Source organism: Strix aluco, chromosome 5 (assembly GCF_031877795.1).
Source record: "Strix aluco isolate bStrAlu1 chromosome 5, bStrAlu1.hap1, whole genome shotgun sequence".
In the NCBI taxonomy this organism is placed as follows: domain Eukaryota; kingdom Metazoa; phylum Chordata; class Aves; order Strigiformes; family Strigidae; genus Strix; species Strix aluco.
Window position 1 is genome coordinate 36508166 of NC_133935.1, and position 17048 is coordinate 36525213.

Here is a 17048-nt window from a genome sequence, read left to right on the forward strand (position 1 = left end):
AGTCTGGTACGTGCATGAAAGAAGGGAATTAAAAAAAGAAGCATCCTAAGTTAAGTATTAGGAAGATGCAGGATCTCCAGCTCACCAGGATCTTAGGAGCCAAGATTATTCCCCCCACCCAAAACATCTGCTTGAACATAATTTTTAGCTGTGAACATGATCTCTCTGTCATGACTATAACAGTTTCCAAGTTGGAAGGGGGAACTGTACATCTGTTCTTTACTCCAAAACCATGAGATAATGTGAACATTTCTGTGAAAATGATCTGATGGTCTACATGAAGCCACAGAAGCAGAAAAGAGATTACTGAAGAATTTTAGGTAGATCTCTACATGTTCTTTGGATCAGGCTCTCACCTGCTGAGGTATAACAATTAGAACACAGATTATTCTCTTTAGTAAGTAGGTCACCACAGCATTTTTTACTCGAAAGGGTTGAAACAAGATTTATTTTAACATACAAATCAGATTTGTGTACAAGGCAAAACATACCCCTAGAGTAGGCATATTGAGTCTCCACACAGCATGCATAGCCACTTGTGCTATAGTAATCCTGAGATATGGAAAAAAGCCCTCAAAATCTTTTTTAAAGGCAAAAATATCTCCTTTTAGTCACTCTTGCTATAGTCACCTCCATTTGGGAATTAAGAAAAATATTATACAGTTCTGAGTCAAGAAAACTCTCTACAAGCCAAATACCCAAGATACTTACCTAATTCCCTGCTGTGATCTGGGTATACTAGCAAAAGCACTTGGGGAACAAATCAAAAGATGCAAATATGCAAAGTTATTTCATTAACACCACAAAGCATGTAGAAGAACAGCAAGATATTTTTGCCACCTTCAACTACCATTGTCTTCACAAACTGTGTGGTCTGTGTGTCAAGCTTACACATCCTATGAACTTATAAAAGACTTTTCTACATTATGTGTTAAGTTACTAAAAAAAAATTAACTTACTTTGTTTCCTTTCACCATGAAGTTATATTTGATATACAAATGTTTTTAAAAGCTTATAAAAGCAGTAGAGCTGCAGACATTTAAAGTCCTGTCCCTAATATTAAAGACTACTTGAACACCCTCATTTTGCTACAAGATTGTATTTGTATTATCCGACATGAAAAAAGGTCTGTTTTTGAAAAAAAGTTAAAGATAGGCAGAAGGTATATAGGGTTTTTTTTAGTTTTACAACATGTAAAAATAAGTTACACTATAGATTATGGCTTTCTTATTTAGTAGAAGAGTGCCATCATGGATTTAAACACTAGATGTTGTAACTAATTAAATCACCGTGTTCTCAGACTTTCCTTGTTTCAGTTTTGAGTGAAAAGAAACAACCAAATATTAGTGGGAAAATTAAGAAGCCTCTAGAACAATTTAAGTAGCAAGAAGCATTTGTAGAAGTCATTCAGATAAATTTTTAAATTAATTCAAACTTTTTAATTAATTTAAAATTGAGGTTTTAATTTAATCTCTTGGCACACATAAAGGCCAAGCCAAACCTCCCATGAACTTCAGCAGAGTCAGGACTTCATACTGAGCTTTATTTCAGAAATGTTTACAGAGAAGTATGATACCATTATGCTACCAAAGTCATGATTTCTCTTTAATGTTAATCATACAACTAAGATACGAGTTAGATTTGGTGTGCAGCTATCTCAGAAAGGCTACAATAATGCTAAACCAATAAGATTCAAAACTACAACAACTGCTCAATATTAAGTGTTGTCCACTACAAATAAAAAGGAAGCAGGGGGAGGCACAAAAGATGCTCGAGTCAAAGACTGAAAGACTGCATATACACAATGTTATATATTAATGGCTGAGTATCCTTACACTTTGAAGTCTACAGCTGCATTCAGTCTGAACAAGTATGACAATATTCAAATACATGTAAATAAAAAGAATTCTTATTTCATAGCTAAAGTTGTAACAAAAATCTCATTGTGCAGCTGAAGGAGCATTTGCAACATAGCTCACAGCAGACAAGCACAATTTTCAGACTTATGAATACAGTAAGAAAGATCATGGCACTGAATTTGGGAATATCTTCAAGCTCTAGTTTTACTCGGGATAGAAGAGCTGCCAGTTGACTAGTTAACTGAATACAGTACTTTCCAGCTCCTTATAAACAAGGCTCCACGTCACACAGATAAGCTTTCTCTCCCCTTTCTCTCCAAGAAAAGTATCTGAAAGGCAAGCTATAGTGATTGTGTCTGACAGCAGTAAAGATAGAAAAGCAGGTATATCCAAAAACTCTTACAGAAAAAGGCATCCATCCTGGTTTGATTTTGTTTATAAAAAGGCACTTCACATATTGCTAAAACTCTGATAATGTACTTATCCTTTTAGTTTTTCTGTTGAAAGGATGTATTTCAACGTGGTTAGCATGGGTATGCAAACGTTCTTTATACAGTGTTACAAATTTTATAATTACATATAGTATGTTACACCACTTATTTAGAAGAAAAGATTCATGTTCAAAATAATAGCAGGTCTTCATACAATACTTCAGTGATGATGGATGATCGGTCATAAGCAACACATCACCTGTAGCAAGTTCATGCTAATAAAGTCAGCAGTGTAAATCTTTCAGAAGTGAGTCCTCAGTCTTTTGTTTTCTTCTCGTAGTCTCTCAATTTCAGCTACTAAGCTTTCATTTACAGAGTATCTTTCAAGTAGAGTATGCATTTCATTCTAAAGAAAAAAAGTCCCAATCAGTAGCTGCAAAGTTAATTATTCCTGTTTTATCTTATCCATTTTCATATGTCTTTTGAAAATTAAATAACCTAGATAATACTGTTTTTAAAAACTTGATAAGAAAAGTAAGATTTTTTTCATGCTGACATACAGTATTTTGACCATTAATACATTAGTGAATATTTTATCAAAGGATATTTTGCACTTCTTCAGGATGAGAATCTACTAATGCAGGTTCCATTAAAATGTTCAGTACCGAGACAAGGTCTTTTTAATGCAGATCAAAAGAACAAAGATCCATAAAAAGGTGTAGTTAAAGAACACAGAACACAGCTCAGTATGCATGCAGTGCCTGTAAGTAAAGCTTTCTACCTGAATTCCATCTAGCTCCTCCTTACCCCAGCTCTTGGTCCTTTCCAATGGACACTTGAATTTGTTTCCCTTTTGTCTTTTTATAACTCCTGAAATACAGGATTCATGGTACCTACCCAACGCATATGTTCCCTTTATTTATCAAGAATAAAATAGTTTAACAGATTCCAATTCATAGTTTCCCCTCTCCTTCATAACTAAGCCTCCCTTTCTTGTTCTTAATAAGCAAAATTGATTTTCAGTTTTCTGAGAAGTTGGCATGCCTTGCTATTACTAAAAAAGAAAACGGAGTGTATTTCCCACCATGCTCTTTGTACATACCAACTGCATATGGAACTGCTTGATCATCTCCACTTGCAAATTCACAATATCTCTATGGCATGCTTCTCTGGAGGAAGAGTTGCAAAAAGGACAATGTTTAGTTTTATTTAGGAAGCAGTAATTCTCTCCAATCCTCAGCACCCAGAACTCCATTTTCTCACCTTCATGACACTGTGAAACACGAGTCTAAAAACCTTAAGCCATTAAACATACTCCTCTACCACTTATTTTCTGTAATACTTCTGTTATGATTGACTTTCGCAAGTACCTTTTTTTCAGTGTACAAAAAGACTTAGGATCTTTCCTGTTTAGAAATACATATGTGGCAATATCAAGATTGTTTTTTCACTTGCAAGCTGTAAACTTCTCTCATTTTTAACTGAAGCTGATTTTCAATCCCTCGATCACATGTACCACAGAGAAAGATACTTATCTGTAACTGAAGATACAGGTTTTCAGTATGTCGCTTTCAGTACTCTTCTGTAAAAGGGCCCAAAACATCAACTGTGATAAATGATACATTATCCTCAACCCCACAGAATGCTCCCGGTTAATCTACATAAGAAGTACTGTCAGTGTTGTCCATGAATTGATGTGAATTTGTCAATTCATGGACAACTATTCCACACTACAAGAACCAAGCTTGGAAATACCCTCTGAACACTACGCTAATGTAAGTGTTCCAGACACTGAGGAAGAATAAGGACAACAGCTCACAAGAAAGCAGGCAAGCACATATGCTCTTCCTGAACAGCACATCATGGTGCAATCGTCTCACACCGAACAGTGTGCTATGGGTACCAACAGCCTGAGAAAGTAAGGCATTTCTTAAGTAAGATATACCGAGATCTTTTTTCATTCTCCTTTCCTAAAACATATAGCAAACCCAAAGGGAGTATGTTCTTCACTTCCTATTTCCATAGGTTCTTGCGCTTCAGAACTCCTATTAGAGGCAATTCTTCAAGTATATTGAGCACAGATTCCAGCTGGCAGCTTAGAAACCCAAAGATGTAGGTTATCTCTTAAAGACAGGAAGTTCAAGAAACAAGCAGCTATTTGGAACCAAATGAGTTACGTATTCCTCCTGGTCCTTTTCTAAGGTCCTTTTGTTTTCCCCATTACTTGAAGAGGAATGGATTTCAGGCAAAAGCGATAAAAATCCTCTCCTCCAATTCCAGAGAATAAAAGTATTTATATCAATGAGAAGCTTGCAATGGCTCCCTTCCCTCTTACTGACCTCAGTACAAACAATCTTTTACATTCAAGTTTGAATGTATCCACAGTTTACAACTGGGAAAAGAGCCAGTAGAGCCTTCCAGCTACTCCAGGAAGTGTAGGTCAGAAGAGAAACACCATCTCTGAGCTTCCATATCTCAGACACTAGAAGTACAGGACTGACAAGCATACATTCCAACACTGGGATACCTGAACACAGACTTTAAAGAAAAAACACCTGGAATCCATAGACTGTATTTTAAGCCACATGAAAGTTACAGTTTTTAAATCAGATGTGTGATTATCACCAAAAAAATCTTAAGAGTAGTTTTACTATACTATATTCTTATTTCAAGACGTTTAATAACATTCAATGTATTTTTCTGTTGGCAGATACTGAACAGCCACAGCACACAGACCTGACCTAAGTACTAAGCTAGTTTTGTTTTTTTGTCACCAAGACAGAAAGACTTCCCCTGCCTGGCAATCCTTTGCCCTTCCACCATCTCAGTCAACCTACTTGATCTTAAACATGGGTTGGGAAGTGATCGCCTAGATACAATTCTCTCACCTGCTCCACCTCCTTAAAACTTCACTCTAAATCCACGCTAATTTGACTTACTTCTTTCATGACAAGTGGAATATTAGTTAGGTATCCACAAACACAAAGTAATCTGACACCAACCATCATTTACAGCACAGACATTATTTTAATATAAACCTTCACCAGTAGAAATACATATAGTATTTTACCTTATACATGCCAAGCTAACAACAATCAAAGCCAATACAAGTCAACTGTCTAGATCAAACACTCCACAATGTCAACTTTAAGAGAAATTTCTCCTGCTGGGACAGGGAATGTTCGTGGAGGGAAAGAAATCAGCACAAGGCTTCATGAAAGCAGTAAGGACCTCATTATGCAGATAAGTTTACCATCCAAGAAGTATTGGAACACTTAGTCTGAAAACATGTTAGCAAAGCCATGCATTAACAGCCCTCAGACACATCAGTCCAATTAGTCATCAGAGCTATTAAAATAAAGTTTGATACCTAGATTTCCAAGATTAGGGCTATTAATAGTGTAATTTTCTAATGCAACTAGGAATTTGTTAGAACAGATGCTAAAACATCTTACTAAGAAAACATACCACTGAAAACAAAAGTGTTCTGCATGAATATCAGTACCTGAAGTCATCCATTGTTTCTTGTATCATATTCTGAATGAAGTTTATTTGGATTGATGTCAGAGGTGCATTTGGCCTGCTACTCCCAATGGTTTCTACTATTCTTTCTGACAATGAACTGGCAACTCCAGCAGTGACAGGTGATGTTATCTTTGGACCTTTACAAATTAAAAATAAAATAAATAAAAATTGTTATGAAAATCAGTGTAATGTAGTAGAAGAGTTTTTATTTGTCTTGAGGCTTGTCAATATTTTACTTCAAATATTACCTAGTAAAAAAAAAAATAGATGAGTCTTTTCAGAAGCAATTAGAGATGTTCCAGGAGGGCTAACTGGATTTACAGAAGAATCAAGACTGGATGTTCTGGTTTAATGCTAAGGCTATTTTATCAGGTTTAACATCAAGTTCACAATCAGCCACACCTAAAACTGGGCCAAAATGATCAACTTACTTGTTGAGATAGTACCATTTACTGGTAGATCATATGCAGGATGGGCCTGAATATTCTTCACTGGTCTCTCATTTGTATCAGGACCCTTTACAGCAGTGGATGATGGTGGAGAACTTAAAGTTACAGATTCTGCACTTGAGGAGCTCGATTTTGAAAGCTGACAATAAAAATAATAAAAAAAGAAGATGAACTCTACTTATTACAATTATCTAATTGCACTTGAAGACTAAGTTTTCAGGAACACACATTCAAACATTTTTGGTTTTAGGAATCTACTCACAAATATATGCTTTTCATTTTCTAGCATGACATCTTAAAAATTGATTGTTAAAGTATTCAAAATTGCCTCAAGTGCACACATACAGAAGGGACTGCAAAAGGCAGGGCCTCTTAATTTTCACATCAAACATTCTGTGGTGAAGTTAAACACATCATTCCTAGCCAACTCAGACTTCTCAAAAGCAATACAAAAGGAACTACAGTCTCAGCAGAAGTATATCAAAGATATCTCAAGGTAGAAGAGAGAGATGAAGAATAGGGAAAGAAGAGGGTGGGATTGACCTAACAAACAATCATACTGGTGCAACCAAATAATGATCATTCTTGATTTACTAGAAAAATCAAAATATTCCTCAGGCTAGCTGAGTTTTGCTTTGTGTGAACTTTTGTAACCTGAGCTTGTTTAAGAGAGAAGGTCAATGCACTTAAAGTGAACAACATTTTACAGATTTGCGTTAATAGTGTGAACAGAGTTGCAAAATAACATTAGCTGGGATACTATTAAGGATTTTTCCTTCAAGTAGTAATATTCTGTCAAGATCCTAAAAAGATCTTGACTTAAAACAAGAATTAGTATACCTGCTTTAACACTTCTTTAGATTCTTGTTTTCTAGTATTTATTTTCTTTGTGTCAGTCTCTGGATGTTCTTCCTCCTCTTTAACTGAAGATCCCACAAGTACATGTAATGGGCTAGACCGTATCCCTTGTGCACTACTGCCCACTGTGGGTTTTTTTACAGGAAAGGCAGTAGTGAGCTGTGGGAGAAAATCCAAACCCAAAAGGCAGGACTGAAAATCTAGACCTAAAACAAAAAGGGAAAGGTGAAACACACAAGTGTCAAATCAAACCCACAATTAAAACACCTGCACACCCACACAAAACAAGTACACAAAAAAAAAAATCATCCAAAAATGTACCCCACAAAAATAAATCCTTAAATCCAACTTACACTGTCACAGTTCTTATGAAAGTAATAAAACATGAAAAGCCTCTATATCTCATTATAAATTGCATAAAGGAAAAACAAAAATCAGTTTAGGACCATACTCTGACTTCCTGTTACCATGTTGTGTCTTAGCACCTCATTGTGCTACACAATTTCCAGAAAAGTTCATTTGTTTCAGTGTCTGCTTTCATAATTTGTTTATTTTGAACGGTACAACAAAATCAGCATGTAAGAACTAGCATAGCCCTCCAAAGGCCTACCACTGGCAAAGAAAAACATACTGAAAGTATGTTTACCATCTCCTTTTCCTTGAGGATCTTCATTCGCTTTACTTGCAATAATATCTACAAAATACCAGAACATAAACAAATTAAGTGTTTATTAAATGAAACCTACATCAATATTCATATCACTGCATCAAGTTCATAATCAAAGACAAGTTAAAATACCAAGTAGGTACAGCAGCCAGTAACACACAAGTGTCAGTGTCATGCTATAGCAGATGAATGATGCTTTACACATTTCCGTATTAGCAACTTACCATCTCTGACTGGAGAAAACACATCTCCTAAACTGCTTCGACCCAAATCAAAGTTATTTAAATCAGCACTTTTCCCATGATCTGTTTCTTTAGATGGAATCACATCCAAGCTGCAACTATGGGGAAAGCCTTAAAAGGACAGCGACATTCATTAGTAATTGACAGTTTCAAAAAATAACATACATTATCCCTAAACAATCTCTTAGCAAGCATGATGCTTGGTAAGTCCAGCAAGCGCTTTAGAACCTTCCACAGATTCTAGTTAGAGGGTCAACTTTAACTTCCTCATATTGGCTGTCAACACAGGTGAATATAACTAAAAGCTAAGATACTTATTAACAAAAATAAGATTCAGCTGGATTCAAATGCCTGGTTCTGCACTTCAGCCACAACAACACCCAGCAGCGCTACAGGCTTGGGGAGGAGTGGCTGGAAAGCTGCCAGTCAGAGAGGGACCTGGGGGTGTTGATTGACAGCCGGCTGAACATGAGCCAGCAGTGTGCCCAGGTGGCCAAGAAGGCCAATGGTATCCTGGCTTGTATCAGCAATAGCGTGGCCAGCAGGGACAGGGAAGTGATCTTACCCCTGTACTCGGCACTGGTGAGGCCGCACCTCGATTACTGTGTTCAGTTTTGGGCCCCTCACTACAAAAACGACATTGAATTACTCGAGCGTGTCCAGAGAAGGGCAACGAAGCTGGTGAAGGGTCTGGAGCACATGTCGTACGAGGAGCGGCTGAGGGAACTGGGGTTGTTTAGTCTGGAGAAGAGGAGGCTGAGGGGAGACCTCATCGCCCTCTACAGCTACCTGAAAGGAGGTTGCAGAGAGCTGGGGATGAGTCTCTTTAACCAAGTAACAAGTGATAGGACAAGAGGGAATGGCCTCAAGTTATGTCAGGGAAGGTTTAGACTGGATATTAGGAAGCATTTCTTTCTGGAACAGGTTGTTAGGTGTTGGAATGGGCTGCCCAGGGCAGTGGTGGAGTCCCCATCCCTGGAGGTGTTTAAGAGTCGGATTGACATAGTGCTGAGGGATATGGTGTAGTTGAGAACAGTCAGTGCTAGGTTAATGGTTGGACTAGATGATCTTCAAGGTCTTTTCCAACCTTGACGATTCTGTGATTCCTCTTTTTAAAAAGGAGAATTGTCAAACTGGACAATGCACTCATTTTCAGAAAAATCTACATGATGGATGCAGGAAACGTATGGTGTATCAGGTGAAATGAAAACTAGTGAATGCACCTTCTGCTAAGAAGGTAACCACATTCCAGTGATCAAAATTTAAATTTATTCTGCAAGAAGAGAAATGTGCTTCGCTGGGGCCATTAAGCATTCTAAGGGAAATTCTATGAAACATCTACTTTAAAGCTTACCTGATGTTAGGATATTCTCTGCTTATTTCTAGTATTATGAGATCAGAGTGGGGTTACAGTTGCAGTCAAAAGAAACATTTCCGGACCTTTCCCCACACCACCCTCAAGCCCCATCCCTGACCCGATCCAGGGAAAAAAGTTAGCTTTTGTATGCGTGGTAGCAGGGACAGGTGTCTGCAGAACGGAAGCCGATCATAAATCCAAAAAACACCCAGTAATTATTCAAACTACAGTTTTTAGATGAGGAATACATGGAGAAGTGAACTGACTGTAAGATAACCACCTAAATAACTTTCACAATTTCGTGTGTTTGAAAACCAGATCAGGTCTGTAGTGAAGCTGCTATTCTGCCCTCACTGAACTCCTAACTTTAAAAGTGCGTAGATTTTGCTTGTATAAGTTAAGATCTAGGCAAAAAGCATTCATGCTGTGCAATACATAAATAAATCACCTGTACATACAAAAGCTTTACTTTGTACCTCCTTTAATTAAAAAAAAAATAAACAAATCACTGTTCATAAAACCTGTAACTACTTTTCTATGTAGGATTACTTAAGTGATCCAAACGTGACTGTGTGGATGACTACAATTAATTGTGTCAAGTATTTACATAAACTGGAACTTGAGTCAGGTTTGAGATTTCACTTTTAAATATATTAATATATCATGTTTTCCACTCCTTCATATGTGTCAGTTGTGACATATACATAGGATTGCACTTGCTAGTTAAGTAAATACTTGGGGTACTGAGTCAAACTAGGAGTACAGTATCAACCTGTGCCAGAATCTACAGAGGATCTACATGGAAAGAGCACAATCTAAAATAGGGCAAAATATGTTTTGTATATTTTTACTCATTCCCAGTAATCTAAACATAGTAAGTACCTAAACCAGGGGATGGCTGTTAAATAGAAGTTTATGGGATGTCAGCTCCAAGTACATCCAAACTTCTCATCACATTCTGACTTCCTTTATACTTTTGTACTTTAAAATACCTGTGACAAAAAGCCCCAGACCATTTATAAGCTGTACGAGCAAATGGTTTTTTTTGTTTTAAATATGCTATCAGATCACCTTACTAAATGTCCCTTATTTCTCTAAAGTTCAACCCTATAATCAGGGTCTAGAAGAGTTAGCAGAGAATAAATGCAGTTTTTGGTCTCCCATCCATTCCCATTTTTAAGTTTAAAGACTGTATCGTCTGAAGTATAAAAAGGTCTTTATTTCCAAAGTGAACACTCAGTTTAAGGAAAAGTATGTGTTTTACTTGGTAAGCCCTCCTTTTCTCAAAACATTTATTTACTTTTGCATGGTCCTGTTTAATTGCTGTTACCTCTTACATCTTCAAATAAAGACAGTAAGCCTTTTTTTAGCCTTATTTTAACTGAAATAAAATTTTCCACACCATTCAGTAATGTTGATTAGCATTACTTCTTGCATACATAGGAAGCATTCTACCTCACCTCATACTTCACTGCATACCCAAGGGAGGTCATTAATACACGTCTCTTATGATCTGCAGTGGCTTATTGCCTAATCACTGTTGCTAAGAGTATTTCTCCTTATTTAAAGAGGGGAAAAGTGATGTTGCATTAAAATTGCTTGAGGATATTTTTTTCAAGAATCAACTAACACTGTTACTGATCTGACCATATTTTCAGAACTCTTGAATTAAATAAAATTTTATGAGCACATTTCACACAGTGGCAGAATTTTAGAATAATGCTCAGAATTCTTATAAAGAACTTGTTAATTTCAGAAGCATAAATAGCAAGTACAGTTATACAACTAATCATACTTGCAACTATATTTAACATCTTTCCTACCATGTGATATTGGAATGATGCCTCACACAAAAATACAGTTCAGTTCTCACTTGGGTTTTTGGACTAGGTTTGTTTTGGTTGGGTTTTTTTCCCCCCTGTGTTTTGTTTCGTTAGTTTTTTTTAGATGAGGTCTGTAACTCCTGTTTATTAATAGAATTACAAACCATTAGCTCTACATTCCATAAAGACAATGTGTCAGAAAATACATTACATACCTAAGGATAATCTACAGGAAGTCAGAATGCAAGAGAGAACCCCATAATATCACCACAGTTTTCTCCTTTAAAGTTTACATACTTCAAGTAGAGAATTTTAGACTTCATGTTTCTAAAGCTTGTAGTAGGACCCACAGTTTCATAGTATGTCTAATGCAGTAAGAAAGGGAAAAGAAGGTGCAGATGTGCACGCACATACAGTTCTTCCAAACAAATGCCCTTCCCTCAGTGAATTTTTTATATTGCAATGGTCACGGCATGAAATATTTCTTCCATTTTATACATTACACCAAATATTGTTATAAGAGTAGGAAGAAGACACTACCTGTTTTTTCCTGAAGAACGTCTCCTCCCTTATTCTCATTTGGCAATGTCAGATGAGATGAAATTGTTGCTGATGCTTGAGAGGCAATGTTTTTGATGCCAGTATTTTGAATTTCTCCAAGATTACTACCAGCTTTGACTTCTACTCTTTTAGATACAGGTTTATTTGAAGAACCTGTAAGGTTAGACTGAAGAAAAAAAAAAAATAGAACAGATTAAGAGAAGTTATTATTCCTTCAGCTAAAAGTAAAAATATAAGCCAATATTCCTTCTGTTTCAAAATACTAAAAAAAAAAAAAATACAGTTCAAGTTGTAAAGGTTGCCTAGGAGATATGCCTTTACAAATGTAAAAAAAAAAAGTATCTTAACATAACTTTAAAGAACATGGGAAACATCTGTATTATTATATGAATACTATGTGGACCTGCAAAAGAACAGCAACAGAACTTAAGGTAACAATGGAGTGACCTGGCATGAGCCAATTTTGATCCTAGGCTTAGGCATAGGAAAAATAAGAGGTTACATTATTAGGGACTCCATATTGTAAAGGAAGAGTCAACCCCTAGCAATAAGTGTCTTAGACAAGGAAGAAAGTCTCAGAGCAGTAAAAGAATCCACTTAAAAGGTTCTCTCCATCTCCACTAAATGGATGTGTGGGATTTCTGGATACAGTTGAGCCTAATGAAGTCTTGGAAGAACCTCTTAAGTATTCTCTATTATTTAATCAACTTCCCCACTGTTTATATGTGCCTGCAAAAGACCACATATAAGATCATGAAAAATACCTCAAGATGGGCAGCGTGTGTCTTCCCCTTAAGTGGAAGGGCCATTACAGACCTTGTTGCTACTGCCTACAAGTGAATCTAAGGTGCCACAAACTGATCTGCAATGGCAGCATATTCACACCAGGAAATTTAAGACTAAAGTTTCACTCATTTCTGTACTGAGGCTACGAGCCAGGGGAATTCCACATTAAAACCCCCTAAAATGGCACTTCAGACTGAGCAGTTTATAATTTCTGTGTTGGTATGAAACAACTTCTGTTTGCATCTATAATGCTTAGAAATTGAATGCTAACATTTTCTTAGAACTTAAACTTATGCTTTGCTTTCATTAATCTGCATATCAAGCAACAAAAAGGGAAGTTTTTTTACCTTGGAAAAAGTGCTACTGAACTGGAGACGTATGCATTTCACACAGCCTTTGTGAGCAATAACTGTTTTCACTGGTGATGTCAGTTGTCTTAAGTCATACTGGCAGATTTTTCCCCGGGAACATCCTATAGCTAAAGTAGTACCATCAGGCATGAAGTCTACTGTTGTCAGAGGAAAATCAGCTACTATTGTTGTCAATAACCTTCAACCAGGAGAAAGGACAGCATAAAGAAGCTTTTAGAGTTCAAAAGTTAGACTTTTCAAAACAGCATATCTAAAAAAAGCTTTCATAATTCAGCTACAGGTCAGTAGTTCGACTTCAGCACCAAGTAAATTCAGTGAAATATCTTATGGAACAGTGGGTTAGGCTTATACTAAGTGCTCATGTTTAAGAAATTAAAGACTGCATATGCCTCAAAAGATTTCACCAGGACAGGATCAAATTGCCTTCATAACAGCAGTTCTGACACGAGCATTATTTAACTTAGAAACCTGACCAAAACTTACACTATTTATATATCAGTATATATATACACACATACATATATATGTATGTACAAAAAGCAGCTGTTGTGTAATTCAAAAACCATGTAACATGGCAGTATAGTAAATAACATGAGAAAAAAGTGAAAACTAATATACTAAAAATGGTATAATTTCCAGCAGCAATCATGCTACATACATCCTCTAGCATCCCAAGCCTATCAACTCTAACCTTTCCAAAACTCTAGGAAGAACTTCAGGTCCTAGTTCACATCCTTCTACACCCTTCCAAACTAGAGAGAGATTCTTGCTTTTATCCAGCTAGAGTGAAAGCACAACCTACTGAAACCTCTTGCCATCCCACCCTCTTGCTACACAGCCCCATCCTTCCTGCTTTTTCAAGTAATACTCTTCCATATTTAAGGCTCACTATCTCAGCAACTCTGTGCACCACAGTCATGTCTTATACCTTGAACTAAAAAAGCAGGCAAGCTAAGCTCAGGCAGCTGCAGGTCCTCATGGGCTGTACTGCCCCTCACAGAAGCTAACTGCTCTGTATCAAGAAAAGCCTATACACAAGCACTTGGGAAAAGTCACTCATATGTAGCACCTCAATTAGTTCCCACATGCCTTGGTTTTCCTGATTGTTTGTTTGGGAGTTTGTTTTTTAAATAAAAAAGCAAAATAGACTATGGGACAGGTTCTCCAGTAGCAATATGCCAACCACTTCAACCATTCTGAATGTAGTCTGAATTAAATATTTCATGTCATAGTTAGGCATGCTTTTTCAGTTTACAAAAACCAATTAAGGATCCTGTAAAATCAAGGGTCTTTAATATACTCACTTTTTACTTGAAGTGTCATAGAGAATAATTCTTTTATCCAAACCTACAGTTACAAGCAGCAGCTTATTGACTGGAGAAAAGCAGATTTCTGAAGCTGGTGCTTTATGAGTATGTTCAAAATTATGATATGGGTTCTGGCTATTTACATCCCAGAGTGTTACATTTCCACTGTCAGAAACACTGCCCAGCAAGGATTTCTTAAAGGATGAGTATTTCAAGTGTCGAATAGGCTGTAAAACAGACATAAAAAATGAATTGTAATACCACTATTAAACACCATATTAAATTATTTTATAAACACACACAACACATTAGGAATACAGACATTGTATTAAGTTAAAGTAGTTTACAAAGGCTATCCACTCTAAAAAATAGAAGTTAAAAAAAATGTTCATTTTGCATTACAATGCCATTTTTTTCTGTCAGGGGAGCAGACTGGCTTTTTTTTTTGTGTACCAGTATGGGGTACCATATGAGCTGATCAGCAAAATGAAGGGCGAGGAAGGAAAAAAAAAAAAAAAGAAAACTTCTACAAAAGTTTCTTGATTTTTCTGCAAGTATCATGCCATCATATACACTACAAAAAAGACCAAACCACATCACATCTAAAATTAAAGGAGTGAAAAGCTACATTATTTCATTGATTGGTCTCCTGCCAAGAATGTTAAACTTAATTCCCCTCTGCTGATTTTAAGTACTTGGATATAAGCCCATTTGATAAGACACACAGACTCCAGAGTTATGCGAGTATGTAGGTTCTGCAGAAGAACAGAGTTAACCCTGTGAGCCAGTACCCCAGAAGAGGATAATATGCCTGGTTTATCACATGTAGCCTTGTTATCACAGAACCATGTAATACAGGAACTTAACTTGCCTTTCAGAAGCAGGTGAGTATTTTGTTTCCACTATATTGCTTCAGAGCATGTTTCATAACCTCATTGCTCTACTACTAAATTACAATACTCAATTTCCAGATTCATTTTATTTATGACTCGGTTTCACTAATTCACCCCTGTGACAATAATGCCCTTATTCTTAAATTGTTTCCTAACTTGCCAGTGCTGCTTTTCCCTGTTTTAAATAGGCAGCCACCGCATCTTCTTTCAGGCTTATTTTGCTATAACAATAATGGAGACTCAAGTCTAAGACTGGTTTTGCAATACAATCACAGTCTCTTTGTAACTCTCCCAGTTCAAATCTTTCTTGAATATGGACAACCAAAATCTTAATGATCATCAAAAAATTTTGCTACTGCCTTACAAAGGCAGTAACACTTGGTCCATTTTATACTCATCCTGACATACCCCAGACTGCAGTTACTTTTTTGTGATCCAATCTGTTTTGGTTGCTCATTGCCATTTTATGATCAAGAAGCCCAGGTCCTTCTTTCCCTTGAGAATTTTCAAATCCTAGTCTAGTATGAAAAGCCTCAGTTGTGACCCAAGTCTGGTACCTTGATTTTTCTACTGTCATAGTTGTTCTCATGTCTATTATTTCAATCATTTTTAGATAACATCATAATCCTCTTTCTTATAGGCAATACCTTCCAACTGTGTCTCATCATAGCTCTACTTCTCATATCATACCCATTACTGAAAACAAACAAGATTAACTATTTATAACCCAAACAAATACTGTTCTTTCAACTGTCTTCTTTCCTATAGCCATTCTCAATTCCTTTCTAAATCTCCATCCTTTCTAATATTTTCTTACAAGACACTGAATTCAAGTGCTTTACTCCAGACAGATGACAACCATTACATTTTGTCTGAAAATGCTCTCAAAAAGCTATCATATTATTCTAGTATAATCCACATTGCAATGCAGCGTACTGGATTTTATCCTATTTCTCTCTAACTTCATTTTAATGGAGATATTTGTTGGTTCATATGCCTCCAATATAGTTTCTAGCACTTATATTGCATATCTCACTGGAAGCCTAATTGCTCCACAAAGTGGCATCCTCAAGTTTGTATTCAAATAGGACAGAAGATGTTTGTTTATAATTAGTGATGTCCTCTACTGGACATGATGGAGACATTACCATCAGCATTTTCCACTTTATTTTCATTTAAAAAGAGAAATACGGAGAGAGTCAGAAATAACAGCTTCAATTATGTACATGATCTATATGGGAAACATGCCTGTCCCTCACAGTTCTCACACTTCTTCACCTCCAAATACCTTCCTTACTGCACTGGCATTTGCTCATGTTCCATTTTCTCCCTCCTCTGTTCTCCTGCCCACCAAAGACTACTCTCTCCTAGCTCACCTCAAACGTCCCTTGCTATCCTACCAAGTCTCCCATTTTCTTTTCTCATTTTTCCTTCTAATATCACAGGCCCAAGGAGAGTTTGCAATTATTTTTTCACATACATGCCTTCCCCATATTACCCCCCCTCCCCACTTCTCATTGAAGTCATGGTGTTTTCTCAGAGCAGCTTCACAGTTTAATTTCAGGTTGCCGATGAAGGTGGTGTGAGGTGTGGGGAGGCTCCTATTTTCTCCTCACTTTCACTGAAATAGGTTAGCAACAAACTTCCCTTGCAACAATGCAATTGCTAGATCAGACTCAAGGAATGGAAGCACTTAAATCTGTGCACACTTTTACGAGACAGTCAAATGCATCATATTGGCATCCCTGACGGTATGCGACATGTCCAAGTTTCAAATTCTTGCCCAGACAGCTGGAAGCGTGAAAGAACCTCATTTCTGAAAGGCTGCTTGACAAGACAAAACAAAAACATTTCTCCTCCCGTGAGTCAATTTGAAGTTTTCAAAAAAAAAAAAAAAAAACCAACACCACAAACACCAC

The 17048-nt window shown here is 36.7% G+C and overlaps 1 protein-coding gene across 2 annotated transcripts in view; it reads right to left on the bottom strand.

Annotated features, from left to right (window-relative positions):
* Positions 1-417: 417 nt before the first annotated feature.
* The window catches only part of NEDD1 (NEDD1 gamma-tubulin ring complex targeting factor), a 28107-nt gene continuing 11476 nt past the window's right edge, over positions 418-17048 (bottom strand). The window contains exons 6-15 of one of the 2 annotated variants that reach the window (XM_074827007.1): positions 14234-14463; positions 12906-13107; positions 11752-11938; positions 8014-8142; positions 7769-7816; positions 7105-7328; positions 6247-6403; positions 5796-5952; positions 3393-3459; positions 418-2696 (exon numbers count right to left, since the gene is read on the bottom strand). In XM_074827007.1, coding sequence (XP_074683108.1) covers positions 2592-2696; positions 3393-3459; positions 5796-5952; positions 6247-6403; positions 7105-7328; positions 7769-7816; positions 8014-8142; positions 11752-11938; positions 12906-13107; positions 14234-14463 — 1506 coding nt within the window. In that variant the 3' untranslated portion in view covers positions 418-2591. The remainder of the gene's footprint in view (positions 2697-3392; positions 3460-5795; positions 5953-6246; positions 6404-7104; positions 7329-7768; positions 7817-8013; positions 8143-11751; positions 11939-12905; positions 13108-14233; positions 14464-17048) is intronic. The other variant, XM_074827008.1, reaches the window with a different exon arrangement.